This window comes from Bacillus rossius, chromosome 7, assembly GCF_032445375.1.
Source record: "Bacillus rossius redtenbacheri isolate Brsri chromosome 7, Brsri_v3, whole genome shotgun sequence".
Lineage (NCBI taxonomy): Eukaryota > Metazoa > Arthropoda > Insecta > Phasmatodea > Bacillidae > Bacillus > Bacillus rossius.
The window spans coordinates 282,064-298,873 of record NC_086335.1 but is presented as its reverse complement, the minus strand read 5'-3'; the positions used below and the strand labels follow the sequence as shown (position 1 = coordinate 298,873).

The following is a 16,810-nucleotide window of genomic DNA, read 5'->3' as shown; positions in this document are numbered from 1 at the left end:
ACAAAATTGTGGTAGTTGTGCCTCTCTCAGCATAGACACGTCTGTAAATATATTTCTTTCCAACACTAGTTACGACATTTAAGCCAGAAATTACAAACATGAGTCCAGTTTCATCACAGTTCCAAATTCTGTGAGGGGAATCTAAAAGGTCATGTTCAAGCAGCAATTTTTCTAAACAGCTATAAAACTCCTGTAGTAAAACAGGATTGGCACATGATGCACGATACCGGGACAAGTTTTCAGGTCGCCTGAGAGTTAAATTGAATCTTTCACGAAACCCTCGGTACCATTTTTTGCCTGCAGCTCCTTTCTCTACATTAAATCTATCTGCTGACCCATATTTTTTGGCTAGGTCGTATGATAGTTTCCTGACTTGTAGAACAGTCAATCCAAATCCTAGTTCCTGCATCTGTATCACATATTTGGCAAGTTTGCATTCTATGTCAAGTCCAAGTGCAATGGGTCTACCAACTTTCGCAACTTCGAAATTAAAATCACCAACTTCATTAAAATGTTCACTAGCTCTCACAACATTTTCTTTCAAAGTTGACCACGGCACTTTAACATGTTTGGCCGCCTTGTAGACAGTCCACTGTTCAAGAAGAACTTTCCTTACAGCTTGTTCCATGACTTGTTTGTCGTAGTGCTTATTAGGCCTTCTTCCACCGGAACAAGTTTTATTTTTCTCTTTGCCCATTTTCAACGGAACCATTGAAATAAACAAATCAACCAACAAACAAACGTTATCTACTAATTTAAATAAGTAAAAAAATCAAACACTCATTTTGATGTCCCTAAACATGCCTGTAATGGACCTTCAACTTACAGTTCCAAGCCTATTTAATTTGTGAATATCCTATGAAAATATTTTTTATCTTAATAGGGATCAGCTACACATGGTCAAGAATAAAATACAGCCTTCATTAAGAAGTTTTCAACAAAAATATTAATACACGAACCCTTGATGTTGGTTGTTGCCATCAAGTGAAGTGCACACAAAACGAAAAAAAAAACGTGAAACGGGAAAGCACATACACTTTTTTAGACCAGCTCATTTGTAAAAACTGACTGACATAAAATACACTCTCACATTGCCGAAAAAAGCAGTGTAAGAATAATGTAAATACCAATGGACTTACCTTATTAAAAAAAACTGATAACTCAGCTGGTGTGCGAAAGATGAAAAAAACAACTGTAAAACACTCACTCTCAAAACAACTGTGCACTGTCTGACCAAAAAACCGCGCGAACGCAGTGCCATCGCATATCTTCCAAAGAAAACATCCCGCGCTATCTGTTGCTTGTTCATGGAACTACGTGCTACTACCCACTCGACCCAGAGTAGGAAAACAAAAATTATCACGGAGTTAGGGATATTACGGAATAAGGCAACCTTGCCCTACATCACAAAACAGTCTCTTGTCTGGACAAACCTTACACAGGCCAGCGCACACAGTTTGAAGAAGTCAAACCAGGTCCTCTGCAACCAGCTAAAACTGCATTTTTTTAACAATACTCACCAGGCTTCACTTAAAATTGTATTGTGTTAATATCTTTACAAATTAGCTTTATGGATGTAAAAGTAATTTTTCATTCAATTCTCACATCATTAGATTCAACAGTAATATTTTCCTGATTAAAAGTTAAAGTGTTGATATCATCTTACAATTGAGTAACCTTGTATTTGCATAAAAATGTTCATTGCTGTTGTAAGTATTCTTTTTTAACCTTGGCTGTGAAGCGCATGGCCACTTGCTACCGTGGGTGGGTGCTGTCTGCTGGACAGCTTGCATGTTGCATGTTACTAGAGCTTAGTATGAGTACCTTATTAGCCTACTGTGCAGATTGTGATAGTGTTTGTCATCATGCAGGGCAGTTACCATAACAGTGCCTCTCTATGCCTCTCCTGTCATGCCATATAATCTGTCATTCATGTACACTATTGTTTAACCAGCCAGAGATCATGTGTGTGTGCAGGCAGCCTGGGGCAGGACCTGTGCTCACTGGTGTACACTGGTGTACACTGTTGTTGCACCAGCTAGTGATCATGTGTGTGTGCAGGCAGCCTGGGGCAGGACCTGTGCTCACTGGTGTACACTGGTGTACACTGTTGTTGCACCAGCTAGTGATCATGTGTGTGTGCAGGCAGCCTGGGGCAGGACCAGTGCTCACTGGTGTACACTGTTGTTGCACCAGCTAGTGATCATGTGTGTGTGCAGGCAGCCTGGGGCAGGACCTGTGCTCACTGGTGTACACTGGTGTACACTGTTGTTGCACCAGCTAGTGATCATGTGTGTGTGCAGGCAGCCTGGGGCAGGACCAGTGCTCACTGGTGTACACTGTTGTTGCACCAGCTAGTGATCATGTGTGTGTTATGTTACTCCGCACCTTCGCTTTGCTATCGATTCGTATTAAAGTTGAAAAGTCAAAACACATCGAAACCAACACCTACTTCTAACATATACTTGGTCGGTTTAATGCAATATTTAAATGTACTCTGAATATTTAAATTTGAGTATAGGGTAATAAATTACTTCCGGATTCTAGGGCGCCAATTAACCTTCATAAACTGTTAATCACTGACCTGTCCAGCCAAATCTGTCATGAAATCTAAATATTAACTTTGTCAGATCTATTTTTTTTTAACAACTATCTGACCAGGTTTCATTACAAAAATATGAATACTAATTCCTGCATCATAGTCGATCAGCAATATCTTAACACATAAATGCTTATTTACATAACCTTTTAAGATAATACTAATATATGATTTGATATTCCGATTTCCATCGGTGGAGATTAGCCAGTTTCAGTTAGTGATACAAATGAGTAGGTTAATAGATATATATCATATAATTAAATCAAACAATATTATTCTGACTAAGCTCAGTGTGAGTAAAGCAATGGCAAGAATCTTTCTCTCTAGGGTACTCTAATAGGCTTTTAGTTAGTACAGAAATGAACTGAAGATTGGCATTGCATTCAACAAGGCAATTTACGTTAGTTCAAGACAAGTAACTATTAAGTAATATGGGAAGGAATAATAACAATGTGTGGAGATGGAATTTGGAATATCACAAAATTGCATAAACACTTACGAAGTAAACATTTACATGCACAATACACTGAGTTGAGTACATACATACCATTCGATGATACATAAAATTGGACAATAAATTAATCAAAGGATATATTGAGGATTTTGTACGATGCTGTTCAAACGTCACGTACAATAGAATGTGTCGCAGTACAAGCGGAGTTGAAACAGTTCACAGCACGATGGAAGAAAGTGGAATAGTCAGCAGCAGTCCTCGTCGGGCGTGCTCTTTGCATTGCAGACTTGTTCCAGACGATCGCGGCGACTTCTCTTCAAAGACAATTGTAGTAACATCTCTTGTAGAACGTAGTTAAATTGGTGTAATTCAAAGTTTATCAGTTACTTCTCGAAGTTCCCCGTCGAATTTTAATTAAAAGTATTTGTAGCTCAACTTCTCAAAACATAGTTAGTTGACTAACTTCAACATATCTTGAGTTCCAGCTAGTTTCATATATCACATCGTAGCAAACTATAATTTTATTTCACAGTTTCTTGATATGCATTCATATTTAATTATGTAGTCAGTATTTTTGAATAATATTTCAATTCATTACCTTCTATTGGGTGGTGAAGAATGCATTGTGTGTGAGTGTGTATATAACCCCAACCTTGAATGTGTAGGTGAGTGAGCGAGTGTTGAGACTTATACACCATTCACTAATAGACTCTACTCTTCACTAAGCAACACCTGCATTATGGGTAATTAAAATATACTCATTCAAATAATTATAGTTTGGGCGCCGTATAGTAAAAGTTAATTCTGAACACCTTATCAAGTATCTGTCTATTCTCAGGTTACGTAAATAATAAATTACTTGAATTGAAGTTAAATGTATTTTGTTGAAAAACCAAAACAAAACCCTACAACGTGACAACTTCCTGAACAGAATCGTAGTAGCTACAGAAATTATGTTGGTTTTAACTTCTTTACGAACACCTTAAACAAACAGAACTCATAATTGCGGGCATTCAAAATGTATGTTCGAGTACTGCTTCGCAGTCTCGTGTATGACTCTACGTTAAATACAATTAAATATATAAGTTGACTAGAGCAAAACAAATGACTCTAAACTTTATAGCCAACTTGGTTGCACTCGGTTCTAGCTCTGAAAGATAGCATCATAAATAAGAGATTCTATTAAAATTCTACAGGAACCACTGAGCGTTTCTTAGGACAAAGCAATAATTATCTTTAACACTGGTCTGTAATGTTAATGAGTGCAGGCAAAACAAGTGTGATTTCAAAGTTGTTAGCATGCTCAGTTATGCTGCTATATATATATCTTGAATGCCTTAGCTACCAACACTAAAAAATACTAAACTAAGTACTACACATGGAACACTTACTTAAATTCTAAGTCACAATACCTTGAATTGAACATTGTAACATACAATGCTGCCGATCAAATAATTCTTGCAATTTGAGATACAGAGGCAGTCAATCTAAACACCTCCGTAGGGAAACTTCAATATATTCCAACGCATTTTTGGTCTTCGACAGTTCTCTGGATGCAGATCCTTCGTGTCTTGGTTCGGGCGTGGATCAGGCTCGTGCAATCAGGAACATTTGCGACGTATTCTATTCCCAGATGAATAAGAGCGCCTCTTCTTATAGCTATGCGCTAAATAATTGTACATCCACCAATTTCATACACTTAACACATATCATGTCACGCAAATAGTGCCTCTTCATTTAACTTTGCACTTTTAACACAGTTCATGAAATATTATCACTCCAACGTACAATAACTTTTAACTGTTGCATATTTCATAGAAATAGGAGTGCGTACGAACAATATACAGTTTATATCCACTTCCTCCAGCTACTTACTGGGACGAAAGTAAAGTCCATGTTGAGAAGTCTTGAAATGGTGCTATATTAAAATAATATCAGCACAACTATAACACCACGAGTTCAGCTTGCTAATTAACTCATAGCAGCGGATCATTTCCATCAATTAGTGGTGTAAAACAACCAAAATTACACAAGACTATGAATTTCATGTCTGTCACATCCGAATAATTCCATGATTCCCTTCCTAGAACGTTTTTAATCGTAACTATGTACGAACCAAAAATGTAACTCTCCAACTTATTTCCATAGCACGAGCGAAAATAAAATGTTTTAAATGATATTGCTGTGAACTGTCCATGGATTACAAAAGTTTCTCAGCGCTAATGAAATAATCAAAAGCATAGCATAAAGTCGAAGCTTAATAATTACCATCGAAAATGTAAAACAAATTAATGAGAATTTCTAATAAGGTTTTACCTTATAACCTCAATGTCTTATTAACAGTAATTCATTTTCATTACACTTCTGATATCATACAACCTTCTACCATTAATAATATTTTCATACAATAACGAATTTCAAACAACAGATTGTCTTTTTCCTTTACATCATAAATTCGAAGCAGTATTGCATAGTGCAATTAATATAAATGATATTTTACAAAGAATTATCATTTATGGTTGGGAGAAACAAAATAAAATATTCAATTATGTGACATGTAATATCACAGTGTGCAGGCAGCCTGGGGCAGGACCTGTGCTCACTGGTGTACACTGTTGTTGCACCAGCTAGTGATCATGTGTGTGTGCAGGCAGCCTGTGGCAGGACCAGTGCTATCTGGTGTACACTGTTAATGCACCAGCTAGTGATCATGTGTGTGTTGTGTGTGTGCAGGCAGCCTGGGGCAGGACCTGTGCTCACTGGTGTACACTGTTGTTGCACCAGCTAGTGATCATGTGTGTGCAGGCAGCCTGGGGCAGGACCTGTGCTCACTGGTGTACACTGTTGTTGCACCAGCTAGTGATCATATGTGTGTGCAGACAGCTTGGGGCAGGATCTGGGCTCACGGGTGTACACTGTTGTTGCACCAGCTAGTGATCATGTGTGTGTTGTGTGTGTGTGCAGGCAGCCTGGGGAGGACCTGTGCTCACTGGTGTACACTGTTGTTGCACCAGCTAGTGATCATGTGTGTGTTGTGTGTGTGCAGGCAGCCTGGGGCAGGACCTGCGCTCACTGGTGTACACTGTTGTTGCACCATATAGTGATCATGTGTGTGAGCAAGCAGCCTGGGGCAGGACCTGTGCTCACGGGTGTACACTGTTGTTGCACCAGCTAGTGATAATGTGTGTGTTGTGTGTGTCCAGGCAGCCTGGGGCAGGACCTGTGCTCACTGGTGTACACTGTTGTTGCACCAGCTAGTGATCATGTGTGTGTGCAGGCAGCCTGGTGCAGGACCTGTGCTCTCTGGTGTACACTGTTGTTGCACCAGCTAGTGATCATGTGTGTGTGCAGGCAGCCTGGGGCAGGACCTGGGCTCACGGGTGTACACTGTTGTTGCACCAGCTAGTGATCATGTGTGTGTTGTGTGTGTGCATGCAGCCTGGGGCAGGACCTGTGCTCACTGGTGTACACTGTTGTTGCACCAGCTAGTGATCATGTGTGTGTGCAGGCAGCCTGGGGCAGGACCTGGGCTCACGGGTGTACACTGTTGTTGCACCAGCTAGTGATCATGTGTGTGTTGTGTGTGTGCATGCAGCCTGGGGCAGGATCTGTGCTCACTGGTGTACACTGTTGTTGCACCAGCTAGTGATCATGTGTGTGTGCAGGCAGCCTGGGGCAGGACCTGTGCTCACTGGTGTACACTGTTGTTGCACCAGCTAGTGATCATGTGTGTGTGCAGGCAGCCTGGGGAGGACCTGTGCTCACTGGTGTACACTGTTGTTGCACCAGCTAGTGATCATGTGTGTGTGCAGGCAGCCTGGGGCAGGACCTGGGCTCACTGGTGTACACTGTTGTTGCACCAGATAGTGATCATGTGTGTGTGCAGGCAGCCTGGGGCAGGATCTGTGCTCACTGGTGTACACTGTTGTTGCACCAGCTAGTGATAATGTGTGTGTGCAGGCAGCCTGGGGCAGGACCTGTGCTCCTTGGTGTACACTGTTGTTTCACCAGCTAGTGATCTTGTGTGTGTGCAGGCAGCCTGGGGTAGGACCTGAGCTCACTGGTGTACACTGTTGTTGCACCAGCTAGTGATCATGTGTGTGTGCAGGCAGCCTGGTGCAGGACCTGAGCTCTCTGGTGTACACTGTTGTTGCACCAGCTAGTGATCATGTGTGTGTGCAGGCAGCCTGGGGCAGGATCTGTGCTCACTGGTGTACACTGTTGTTGCACCAGCTAGTGATCATGTGTGTGTGCAGGCAGCCTGGGGCAGGATCTGTGCTCACTGATGTACACTGTTGTTGCACCAGCTAGTGATAATGTGTGTGTGCAGGCAGCCTGGGGCAGGACCTGTGCTATCTGGTGTACACTGTTGTTGCACCAGCTAGTGATTATGTGTGTGTGCAGGCAGCCTGGGGCAGGACCTGTGCTCACTGGTGTACACTGTTGTTGCACCAGCTAGTGATCATGTGTGTGTGCAGGCAGCCTGGTGCAGGACCTGAGCTCTCTGGTGTACACTGTTGTTGCACCAGCTAGTGATCATGTGTGTGTGCAGGCAGCCTGGGGCAGGATCTGTGCTCACTGGTGTACACTGTTGTTGCACCAGCTAGTGATAATGTGTGTGTGCAGGCAGCCTGGGGCAGGACCTGTGCTCACTGGTGTACACTGTTGTTGCACCAGCTAGTGATCATGTGTGTGTGCAGGCAGCCTGGGGCAGGACCTGTGCTCTCTGGTGTACACTGTTGTTGCACCAGCTAGTGATCATGTGTGTGTGCAGGCAGCCTGGGGCAGGACCTGGGCTCACGGGTGTACACTGTTGTTGCACCAGCTAGTGATCATGTGTGTGTTGTGTGTGTGCATGCAGCCTGGGGCAGGACCTGTGCTCACTGGTGTACACTGTTGTTGCACCAGCTAGTGATCATGTGTGTGTGCAGGCAGCCTGGGGCAGGACCTGGGCTCACGGGTGTACACTGTTGTTGCACCAGCTAGTGATCATGTGTGTGTTGTGTGTGTGCAGGAAGCCTGGGGCAGGACCTGGGCTCACTGGTGTACACTGTTGTTGCACCATCTAGTGATCATGTGTGTGAGCAAGCAGCCTGGGGCAGGACCTGTGCTCACTGGTGTACACTGTTGTTGCACCAGCTAGTGATCATGTGTGTGTGCAGGCAGCCTGGGGCAGAACCTTCGCTCACTGGTGTACAGTGTTGTTGCACCAGCTAGTGATCATGTGTGTGTGCAGGCAGCCTGGGGCAGGACCTGTGCTCACTGTTGTACACTGGAGTACACTGTTGTTGCACCAGCTAGTGACAATGTGTGTGTTGTGTGTGTGCAGGCAGCCTGGGGGAGGACCTGGGCTCACTGGTGTACACTGTTGTTGCACCAGCTAGTGATTTTGTGTGTGAGCAAGCAGCCTGGGGCAGGACCTGTGCTATCTGGTGTACACTGTTGTTGCACCAGCTAGTGATCATGTGTGTGTGCAAGCAGCCTGGGGTAGGACCTGTGCAATCTGGTGTACTCTGTTGTTGCACCAGCTAGTGGTCATGTGTGTGTGCAGGCAGCTTGGGGCAGGACCTGTGTTATCTGGTGTACACTGTTGTTGCACCAGCTAGTAATCATGTGTGTGTGCAGGCAACCTGGGGCAGGACCTGTGCTCACTGGTGTACACTGTTGTTTCACCAGCTAGTGATCATGTGTGTGAGCAAGCAGCCTGGGGCAGGACCTGTGCTCACTGGTGTACACTGTTGTTGCACCAGCTAGTGATCATGTGTGTGAGCCATCAGCCTGGGGCAGGACCTGGGTTCACTGGTGTACACTGTTGCACCAGCTAGTGATCATGTTGTTGAGCAAGCAGCCTGGGGCAGGACCTGGGTTCACTGGTGTACACTGTTGCACCAGCTAGTGATCATGTGTGTGTGCAGGCAGCCTGGGTCAGGACCTGGGTTCACTGGTGTACACTGTTGTTGCACCAGCTAGTGATCATGTGTGTGTGCAGGCAGCCTGGGTCAGGACCTGTGCTCACTGGTGTACACTGTTGTAGCACCAGCTAGTGATCATGTGTGTGTGCAAGCAGCCTGGGGCAGGACCTGGGTTCACTGGTGTACACTGTTGCACCAGCTAGTGATCATGTGTGTGTGCAGGCAGCCTGGGTCAGGACCTGGGTTCACTGGTGTACACTGTTGTTGCACCAGCTAGTGATCATGTGTGTGTGTAGGCAGCCTGGGTCAGGACCTGTGCTCACTGGTGTACATTGTTGTTGCACCAGCTAGTGATCATGTGTGTGTGCAGGCAACCTGTGGCAGACCTGTGCTCACTGGTGTGTACTGTTGTTGCACCAGCTAGTGATCATGTGTTTGATAAAGCAGCCTGGGGCAGGACCTGTGCTCACTGGTGTACACTGTTGTTGCACCAGCTAGTGATCATGTGTGTGAGCAAGCAGCCTGGGGCAGGACCTGGGTTCACAGGTGTACACTGTTGTTGCACCAGCTAGTGATCATGTGTGTGTGCAAGCAGCCTGGGGCAAAACCTGTGCTATCTGGTGTACACTGTTTTTGCACCAGCTAGTGGTCATGTGTGTGTGCAGGCAGCTTGGGGCAGGACCTGTGTTATTTGGTGTACACTGTTCTTGCACCAGCTAGTAATCATGTGTGTGTGCAGGCAACCTGGGGCAGGACCTGTGCTCACTGGTGTACACTGTTGTTGCACCAGCTAGTGATCATGTTGTTGAGCAAGCAGCCTGGGGCAGGACCTGTGCTCACTGGTGTACACTGTTGTTGCATCAGCTAGTGATCATGTGTGTGTGCAAGCAGCCTGGAGAGGACCTGTGCTATCTGGTGTACATTGTTGTTGCACCAGCTAGTGGTCATGTGTGTGTGCAGGCAGCCTGGGGCCGGACCTGGGCTCACTGGTGTACACTGTTGTTGCACCATCTAGTGATCATGTGTGTGAGCAAGCAGCTTGGGGCAGGACCTGTGCTCACTGGTGTACACTGTTGTTGCACCAGCTAGTGACAATGTGTGTGTTGTGTGTGTGCAGGCAGCCTGGGGCAGGATCTGTGCTCACTGGTGTTCACTGTTGTTGCACAAGCTAGTGATCATGTGTGTGTTGTGTGTGTGCAGGCAGCCTGGGGCATTACCTGTGCTCACTGGTGTACACTGTTGTTGCACCAGCTAGTGATCATGTGTGTGTGCAGGCAGCCTGGGGGAGGACCTGGGCTCACTGGTGTACACTGTTGTTGCACCAGCTAGTGATTTTGTGTGTGAGCAAGCAGCCTGGGGCAGGACCTGTGCTATCTGGTGTACACTGTTGTTGCACCAGCTAGTGATCATGTGTGTGTGCAAGCAGCCTGGGGTAGGACCTGTGCAATCTGGTGTACACTGTTGTTGCACCAGCTAGTGGTCATGTGTGTGTGCAGGCAGCTTGGGGCAGGACCTGTGTTATCTGGTGTACACTGTTGTTGCACCAGCTAGTAATCATGTGTGTGTGCAGGCAACCTGGGGCAGGACCTGTGCTCACTGGTGTACACTGTTGTTTCACCAGCTAGTGATCATGTGTGTGAGCAAGCAGCCTGGGGCAGGACCTGTGCTCACTGGTGTACACTGTTGTTGCACCAGCTAGTGATCATGTTGTTGAGCAAGCAGCCTGGGGCAGGACCTGGGTTCACTGGTGTACACTGTTGCACCAGCTAGTGATCATGTGTGTGTGCAGGCAGCCTGGGTCAGGACCTGGGTTCACTGGTGTACACTGTTGTTGCACCAGCTTGTGATCATGTGTGTGTGCAGGCAGCCTGGGTCAGGACCTGTGCTCACTGGTGTACACTGTTGTAGCACCAGCTAGTGATAATGTGTGTGTGCAAGCAGCCTGGGGCAGGACCTGGGTTCACTGGTGTACACTGTTGCACCAGCTAGTGATCATGTGTGTGTGCAGGCAGCCTGGGTCAGGACCTGGGTTCACTGGTGTACACTGTTGTTGCACCAGCTAGTGATCATGTGTTTGTGCAGGCAGCTTGGGTCAGGACCTGTGCTCACTGGTGTACACTGTTGTTGCACCAGCTAGTGATAATGTGTGTGTGCAGGCAACCTGTGGCAGGACCTGTGCTCACTGGTGTGTACTGTTGTTGCACCAGCTAGTGATCATGTGTTTGATAAAGCAGCCTGGGGCAGGACCTGTGCTCACTGGTGTACACTGTTGTTGCACCAGCTAGTGATCATGTGTGTGAGCAAGCAGCCTGGGGCAGGACCTGGGTTCACTGGTGTACACTGTTGTTGCACCAGCTAGTGATCATGTGTGTGAGCAAGCAGCCTGGGGCAGGACCTGTGCTCACTGGTGTACACTGTTGTTGCACCAGCTAGTGATCATGTGTGTGAGCAAGCAGCCTGGGGCAGGACCTGGGTTCACTGGTGTACACTGTTGTTGCACCAGCTAGTGATCATGTGTGTGTGCAAGCAGCCTGGGGCAGGACCTGTGCTATCTGGTGTACACTGTTTTTGCACCAGCTAGTGGTCATGTGTGTGTGCAGGCAGCTTGGGGCAGGACCTGTGTTATTTGGTGTACACTGTTCTTGCACCAGCTAGTAATCATGTGTGTGTGCAGGCAACCTGGGGCAGGACCTGTGCTCACTGGTGTACACTGTTGTTGCACCAGCTAGTGATCATGTTGTTGAGCAAGCAGCCTGGGGCAGGACCTGTGCTCACTGGTGTACACTGTTGTTGCATCAGCTAGTGATCATGTGTGTGTGCAAGCAGCCTGGGGAGGACCTGTGCTATCTGGTGTACATTGTTGTTGCACCAGCTAGTGGTCATGTGTGTGTGCAGGCAGCTTGGGGCAGGACCTGTGTTATCTGGTGTACACTGTTGTTGCACCAGCTAGTAATCATGTGTGTGTGCAGGCAACCTGGGGCAGGACCTGTGCTCACTGGTGTACATTGTTGTTGCACCAGCTAGTGATCATGTGTGTGAGCAAGCAGCCTGGGGCTGGACCTGTGCTCACTGGTGTACACTGTTGTTGCACCAGCTAGTGATCATATGTGTGTGCTAGCAGCCTGGGGCAGGACCTGTGCTATCTGGTGTACACTGTTGTTGCACCAGCTAGTGATCATGTGTGTGTGCAGGCAGCCTGGGGCAGGACCTGTGCTATCTGGTGTACACTGTTGTTGCACCAGCTAGTGATCATGTGTGTGTGCTAGCAGCCTGGGGCAGGACCTGTGCTATCTGGTGTACACTGTTGTTGCACCAGCTAGTGATCATGTGTGTGTGCTAGCAGCCTGGGGCAGGACCTGTGCTCACTGGTGTACACTGTTGTTGCACCAGCTAGTGATCATGTGTGTGTGCAGGCAGCCTGGGGCAGGACCTGTGCTCAATGGTGTCCCGGTTCCGAGCGGGTATAGAATACGTCAGCGGCAAGCATGAGGCTAACCCGGAGTACGGCTGGATTGACGTGGTCGTGGGCAAGGTGAGAGTCTTTTTTTTAAGCTTTGCATCAATTACATTTTTGAAAGTAAATGTATCAAATTAGGTATAATTTTAAAGTGATTTTCTTAAAAAAGTTAATGTAAAATAGTGACAGGAGTAGTTGGGGAAAGTAGGTGAAATTTTGTCTCTTCATTTTCCGTCAACATTATTGCAGTTTTTAGACAGCAGTACTACAAAAAAATTGTACAAATTATTTTGATTGAACTATTTTCTTTGTATTATTCAAAATCACCTAATTTAATAGAGTTATGTATAAAAACCAATACTAATCTACTTACCGATACATTATTTTTACAGATTGATAATAGAAAATTGATTCAATACTTTTATAAATTATCACAGTGCAAATCTCCAGTAATTCAATATTTTTAATGTTTGTTTCTTTATAAAATTATAGTGTATAAAATTTGTTCATAGCTCAATACACATCAATCCTTTGACCAATTAACAAATACAACATTAAACTTCAGAAAAATTAGAGTATTAGATCAATATGCAACTGAATGGATGAATTGTATTTTTTTCATGTGCATCTGTTTTGTTTTTTTTTTTTTTTTTTTTTTTTTTTTTTTTTTTAAGTAATATTTGACAATAATTACTATAGAAATACAAGTAATTGGGAATATCGGTCAATTGCTTATAGTAAACTTTAAACTGAATACCCATGTTATTAAATGATGAAAAACTTTCTCCTTACATATTGTACTTGCATATTGTTTTTTCCATAGTAAAGTATGTATGTTGATCAAAGGAATAAATTATGTACAAGAATATTTAAATTTTATTTGGAGGTCTTTACTGTCTTTACCTATTTATTAAATGTATTTTATAGCACAAAGAGTAAACGTGATCTTACAAATGTAGAAATGTCAAAGTTTGGATGTTTGTTATTAAGTAATTTTTTTACTACTGTACATTTTAATGAAATTTGGAACAGAGGTTTCGCAAATATGACAGGCTTACGTTGAACCTAGACATTTTGGAGATATTTGACCCGCAATTTATTGTTCCCAAAAACCACCAATTGTTTAATAATTGGTGGCTGTTACAATTATCAGAGGTTTCGTCTACTTTAATATATAACGACCTATGCAATTTGAACATTAGTGACTGAGTTCCAAACAATTAAATACTTTTATTTTCCTTGTACATTCACATTTCCTGATAGCAGTGTTATTTTATAGTGGTTTTTGGGCTTAAACATAAAATATGCCTAAATTTGATTTTAAATACTTACTTAAGAGTACTTGACTTATTGAGATGATCCTTAAGGTGTTAAATTTACCATTTATAAAATTAAAAATATAAGGTTAGTAATTTATATTAATTTATTTTTGTACACCTTCTGACTGATTTTATAGTTTAAATTATTCCAGAATAACTTACTTAACTGGCTCTTTCAAATGAATGTGAATGAACCAACAAAAAAAAATATTTTTTGCTCTTTATATTTTAGTTTTTAACCCAGGGTGGCCACACAACCATGAAAAACGGAAAACCTTGAATTAGCCAGGAATTTTTTTAATATCTGGAAAATCGTGAGAAACTCGTTAAATTTTGAAAGCTATTGGGAATTATTGGTTTGTCTAACAAGTTAAAAAGCGCTTAGTTGAAAAACCGCTGGTTGTGCCTAAGAACTTCATTACTTATGCCATTTTTGAGTGGTGTATGACTTTTCTTTTTGAGCACTGTTTACAGCTTAGTTGAAAAGCCGTGCCTACGGTGTCACTACCATTTTTGACCAAACCTCAGCAGCGGATGTTAGATATGTGACAATGTGACATGTGTTGAACTAACACTATGGGTTGCCGGTGATTAGCCAAAGGGGGAGGATGTCTCTACTCAAATTTTTTTTTGCGTGTGTTTTCTCTTTCTCTTTTTTTTTTTTACTTTTACATCTGAAGATTTTTGCCACCACATGACTGAAAGTTATAACATTGATTCGTCACGTCAAATACTGGAGGCTCTACTGCAGAAAAAACGAAAATATTATTTTGAACATGCAAGAAACTATACTAGCATATAATGCTGTAAGACAAGGGTATGGCACAGTGATAAATCCAGGAGTCCAAGCAGTTAAAATTATAAATCCCTTGCAGCAAGTAGTTCAAATTGCCCATTCTTATGTGGATACCATGAAGGGAAAGGGGAAAAAATTGACCAGTGGCAATAAAATGCAGCCAGAGATAAGAAGTGCCCTGCTAGAGAAATGAGGAAAAAAGACAAAAAAAAGTTAAATTGCTCTGTGAAGCTGAGAAAGAGGTAGAATTTATATATATATGAGCACATAAAAGATGTCTAATGTTGTGTTAGTAGTTTTGTGAACTGGTAATTTACTAGCAAAACATTTCTTAAACAATATATCGTCGGTATACTGCCAAAAGTGACCAAGTCAAAAATGAGCTAAAATGAGATAAATTGACCAACTTGCTGCAAAAGTTCATATCTTCAACAGGAAAAAGTATCGAAGTCGAATAGGAACTGTTAGTTGTAACAATCCGTGTCACCAAATTGTCCAACTTAAAAAAATGAGAAATGTGTACAGCAAAAAAAGGCTAAGTCTACTTAGTCCATTTTGTGTGTTATATAATAAAGAATACAAAGAAAATCAAAAATGACCAAGTGTACTTGGTCAGTTTTTCTTGTAAAATATGCTGTTTTACAGATTGGCCAGTGACTTGGTCATTGTTGCTGTATTAGGGGTTATGTTTTCACAGTTGCTACACTAATATTTATGTGGCATTTGTTGTTGTCTTTAGCTGTGGCTTGAGTGGTCGTTACAAATCATGATACTTAAATGATTACATGTTGAATCATAATGAAAAGAGCATTTTTAATGGTACAACTAGGAAGAAAGAGAATGAAAGAGGGCGAGGCATGTTCTGAAGAATGAGAAATGTCGTGTCTGCAAGGAGTCCTTTTTGAAAACACTTTGCATCAGCCATGACCCACTTGAAACTGCATTATCAGGAGTAAGTGAAATTGGCATGTTTAAGCATGGCGGTCATGAACCACAAAATAAAAAAACCAGAAGTAATGGAAACAGTAAAATGGCACATTGAAAGCTTCCCGAAAATGGAATAGCACTACTGTCGAAAGTTTACAAAATGGGAGTATCTTGATCCGCTACTTTTCATAAGCAAAATGTACTAATTGTATGTATGTTGAACAGTGTATACAAAAGACAGAAGAAACTTAAATAGAAGAACAAACTGTTTCACATATAACATACAGACCTATATTTTGCCAAAACTACAATCTCTCATTCTACAAGCCAAAGAAAGATCATTGCATAATGTGCAACAATTCATCAGACAAAGTACTTACATATGAAATGAAAACAATTTGAAGCACACCCAAAGAGAAGAGATTAAGCAAACAGTGCTAAACAAGCTCATAAACAGCGTGCAAACAATGACAAAACGTTTGTAAGTGTGACATTCGATCTGCAAAGTGTTTTGCAAATTCCTGCATCCAATGACTCAGAAATGTACTACAGCAGGAAAATTTATGTTTACAATCTTACAGTTTATGATGCAGCTCAGCCTCACAAGGCATATTGCTTAGCATGGTCTGAGCTAAATGGACAAAGGGGAAGTTGTGAAATTGGTACTGCACTACTTCAGTGGATAAAACAATTACCTTACACAGTGACTGAGATTTCACTGTTCTCAGACATGTGGGTTATACCTCAGGAACTTCATGGGTGGTATGCATAATTGCCAGTTGACAAAAAGAAGAGAGACTGTGATCCAGAACCTGTAGATTTGGACTCTGAAGAATCAAGCATTGACTGAATGTAATGATGAAAATAAGTGAACAACTTTAGTAATGGAATGTCATAATTGGCTTGCAGAAGTGTCAGTACACGTCTTTGTTCAACTTATTTCTGTTTGTTTAGTTGTTTTTTATTTTGTGTTGCACTTGAGTACTCTCATCCTTAAAAGAATCGACAAGATTTCAAGTTATTTTACTGGTTTGGTTTGAAAACTCTACAGAAAAAAGGAATAAATGGACAAATAGATAACTGAATGTTGAAGAAAGTGAAGTAATTTTGTGATGAAATGTAATAATAGTATCGCAGACGTAACAGAACACGTCTATGTTTGTTCAATTTATTCTGTTAATTTAGTTAAGCGTTCTTTTATTTGTATTCCGCTTGAGTACACATATCCTAAAAGGAATGGACAAGGCCAAGTAATTGCATGGTTATCTTTAAAAAAAAAGGTAAAGGTTTATTGTTTTCAATCATAACTATTCTTATGTTATGTAGTAAAGTTACATTTTACTAGC

The 16,810-nt window shown here is 42.8% G+C and overlaps 1 protein-coding gene across 1 annotated transcript in view; it reads left to right on the top strand.

Annotated features, from left to right (window-relative positions):
* The window catches only part of LOC134533632 (large ribosomal subunit protein uL1m), a 206,308-nt gene that overhangs the window by 168,765 nt on the left and 20,733 nt on the right, over nt 1-16,810 (top strand). The window contains exon 6 of the mRNA XM_063371130.1: nt 12,379-12,497. Within this exon, the coding sequence (XP_063227200.1) occupies nt 12,379-12,497 (119 nt within the window). The remainder of the gene's footprint in view (nt 1-12,378; nt 12,498-16,810) is intronic.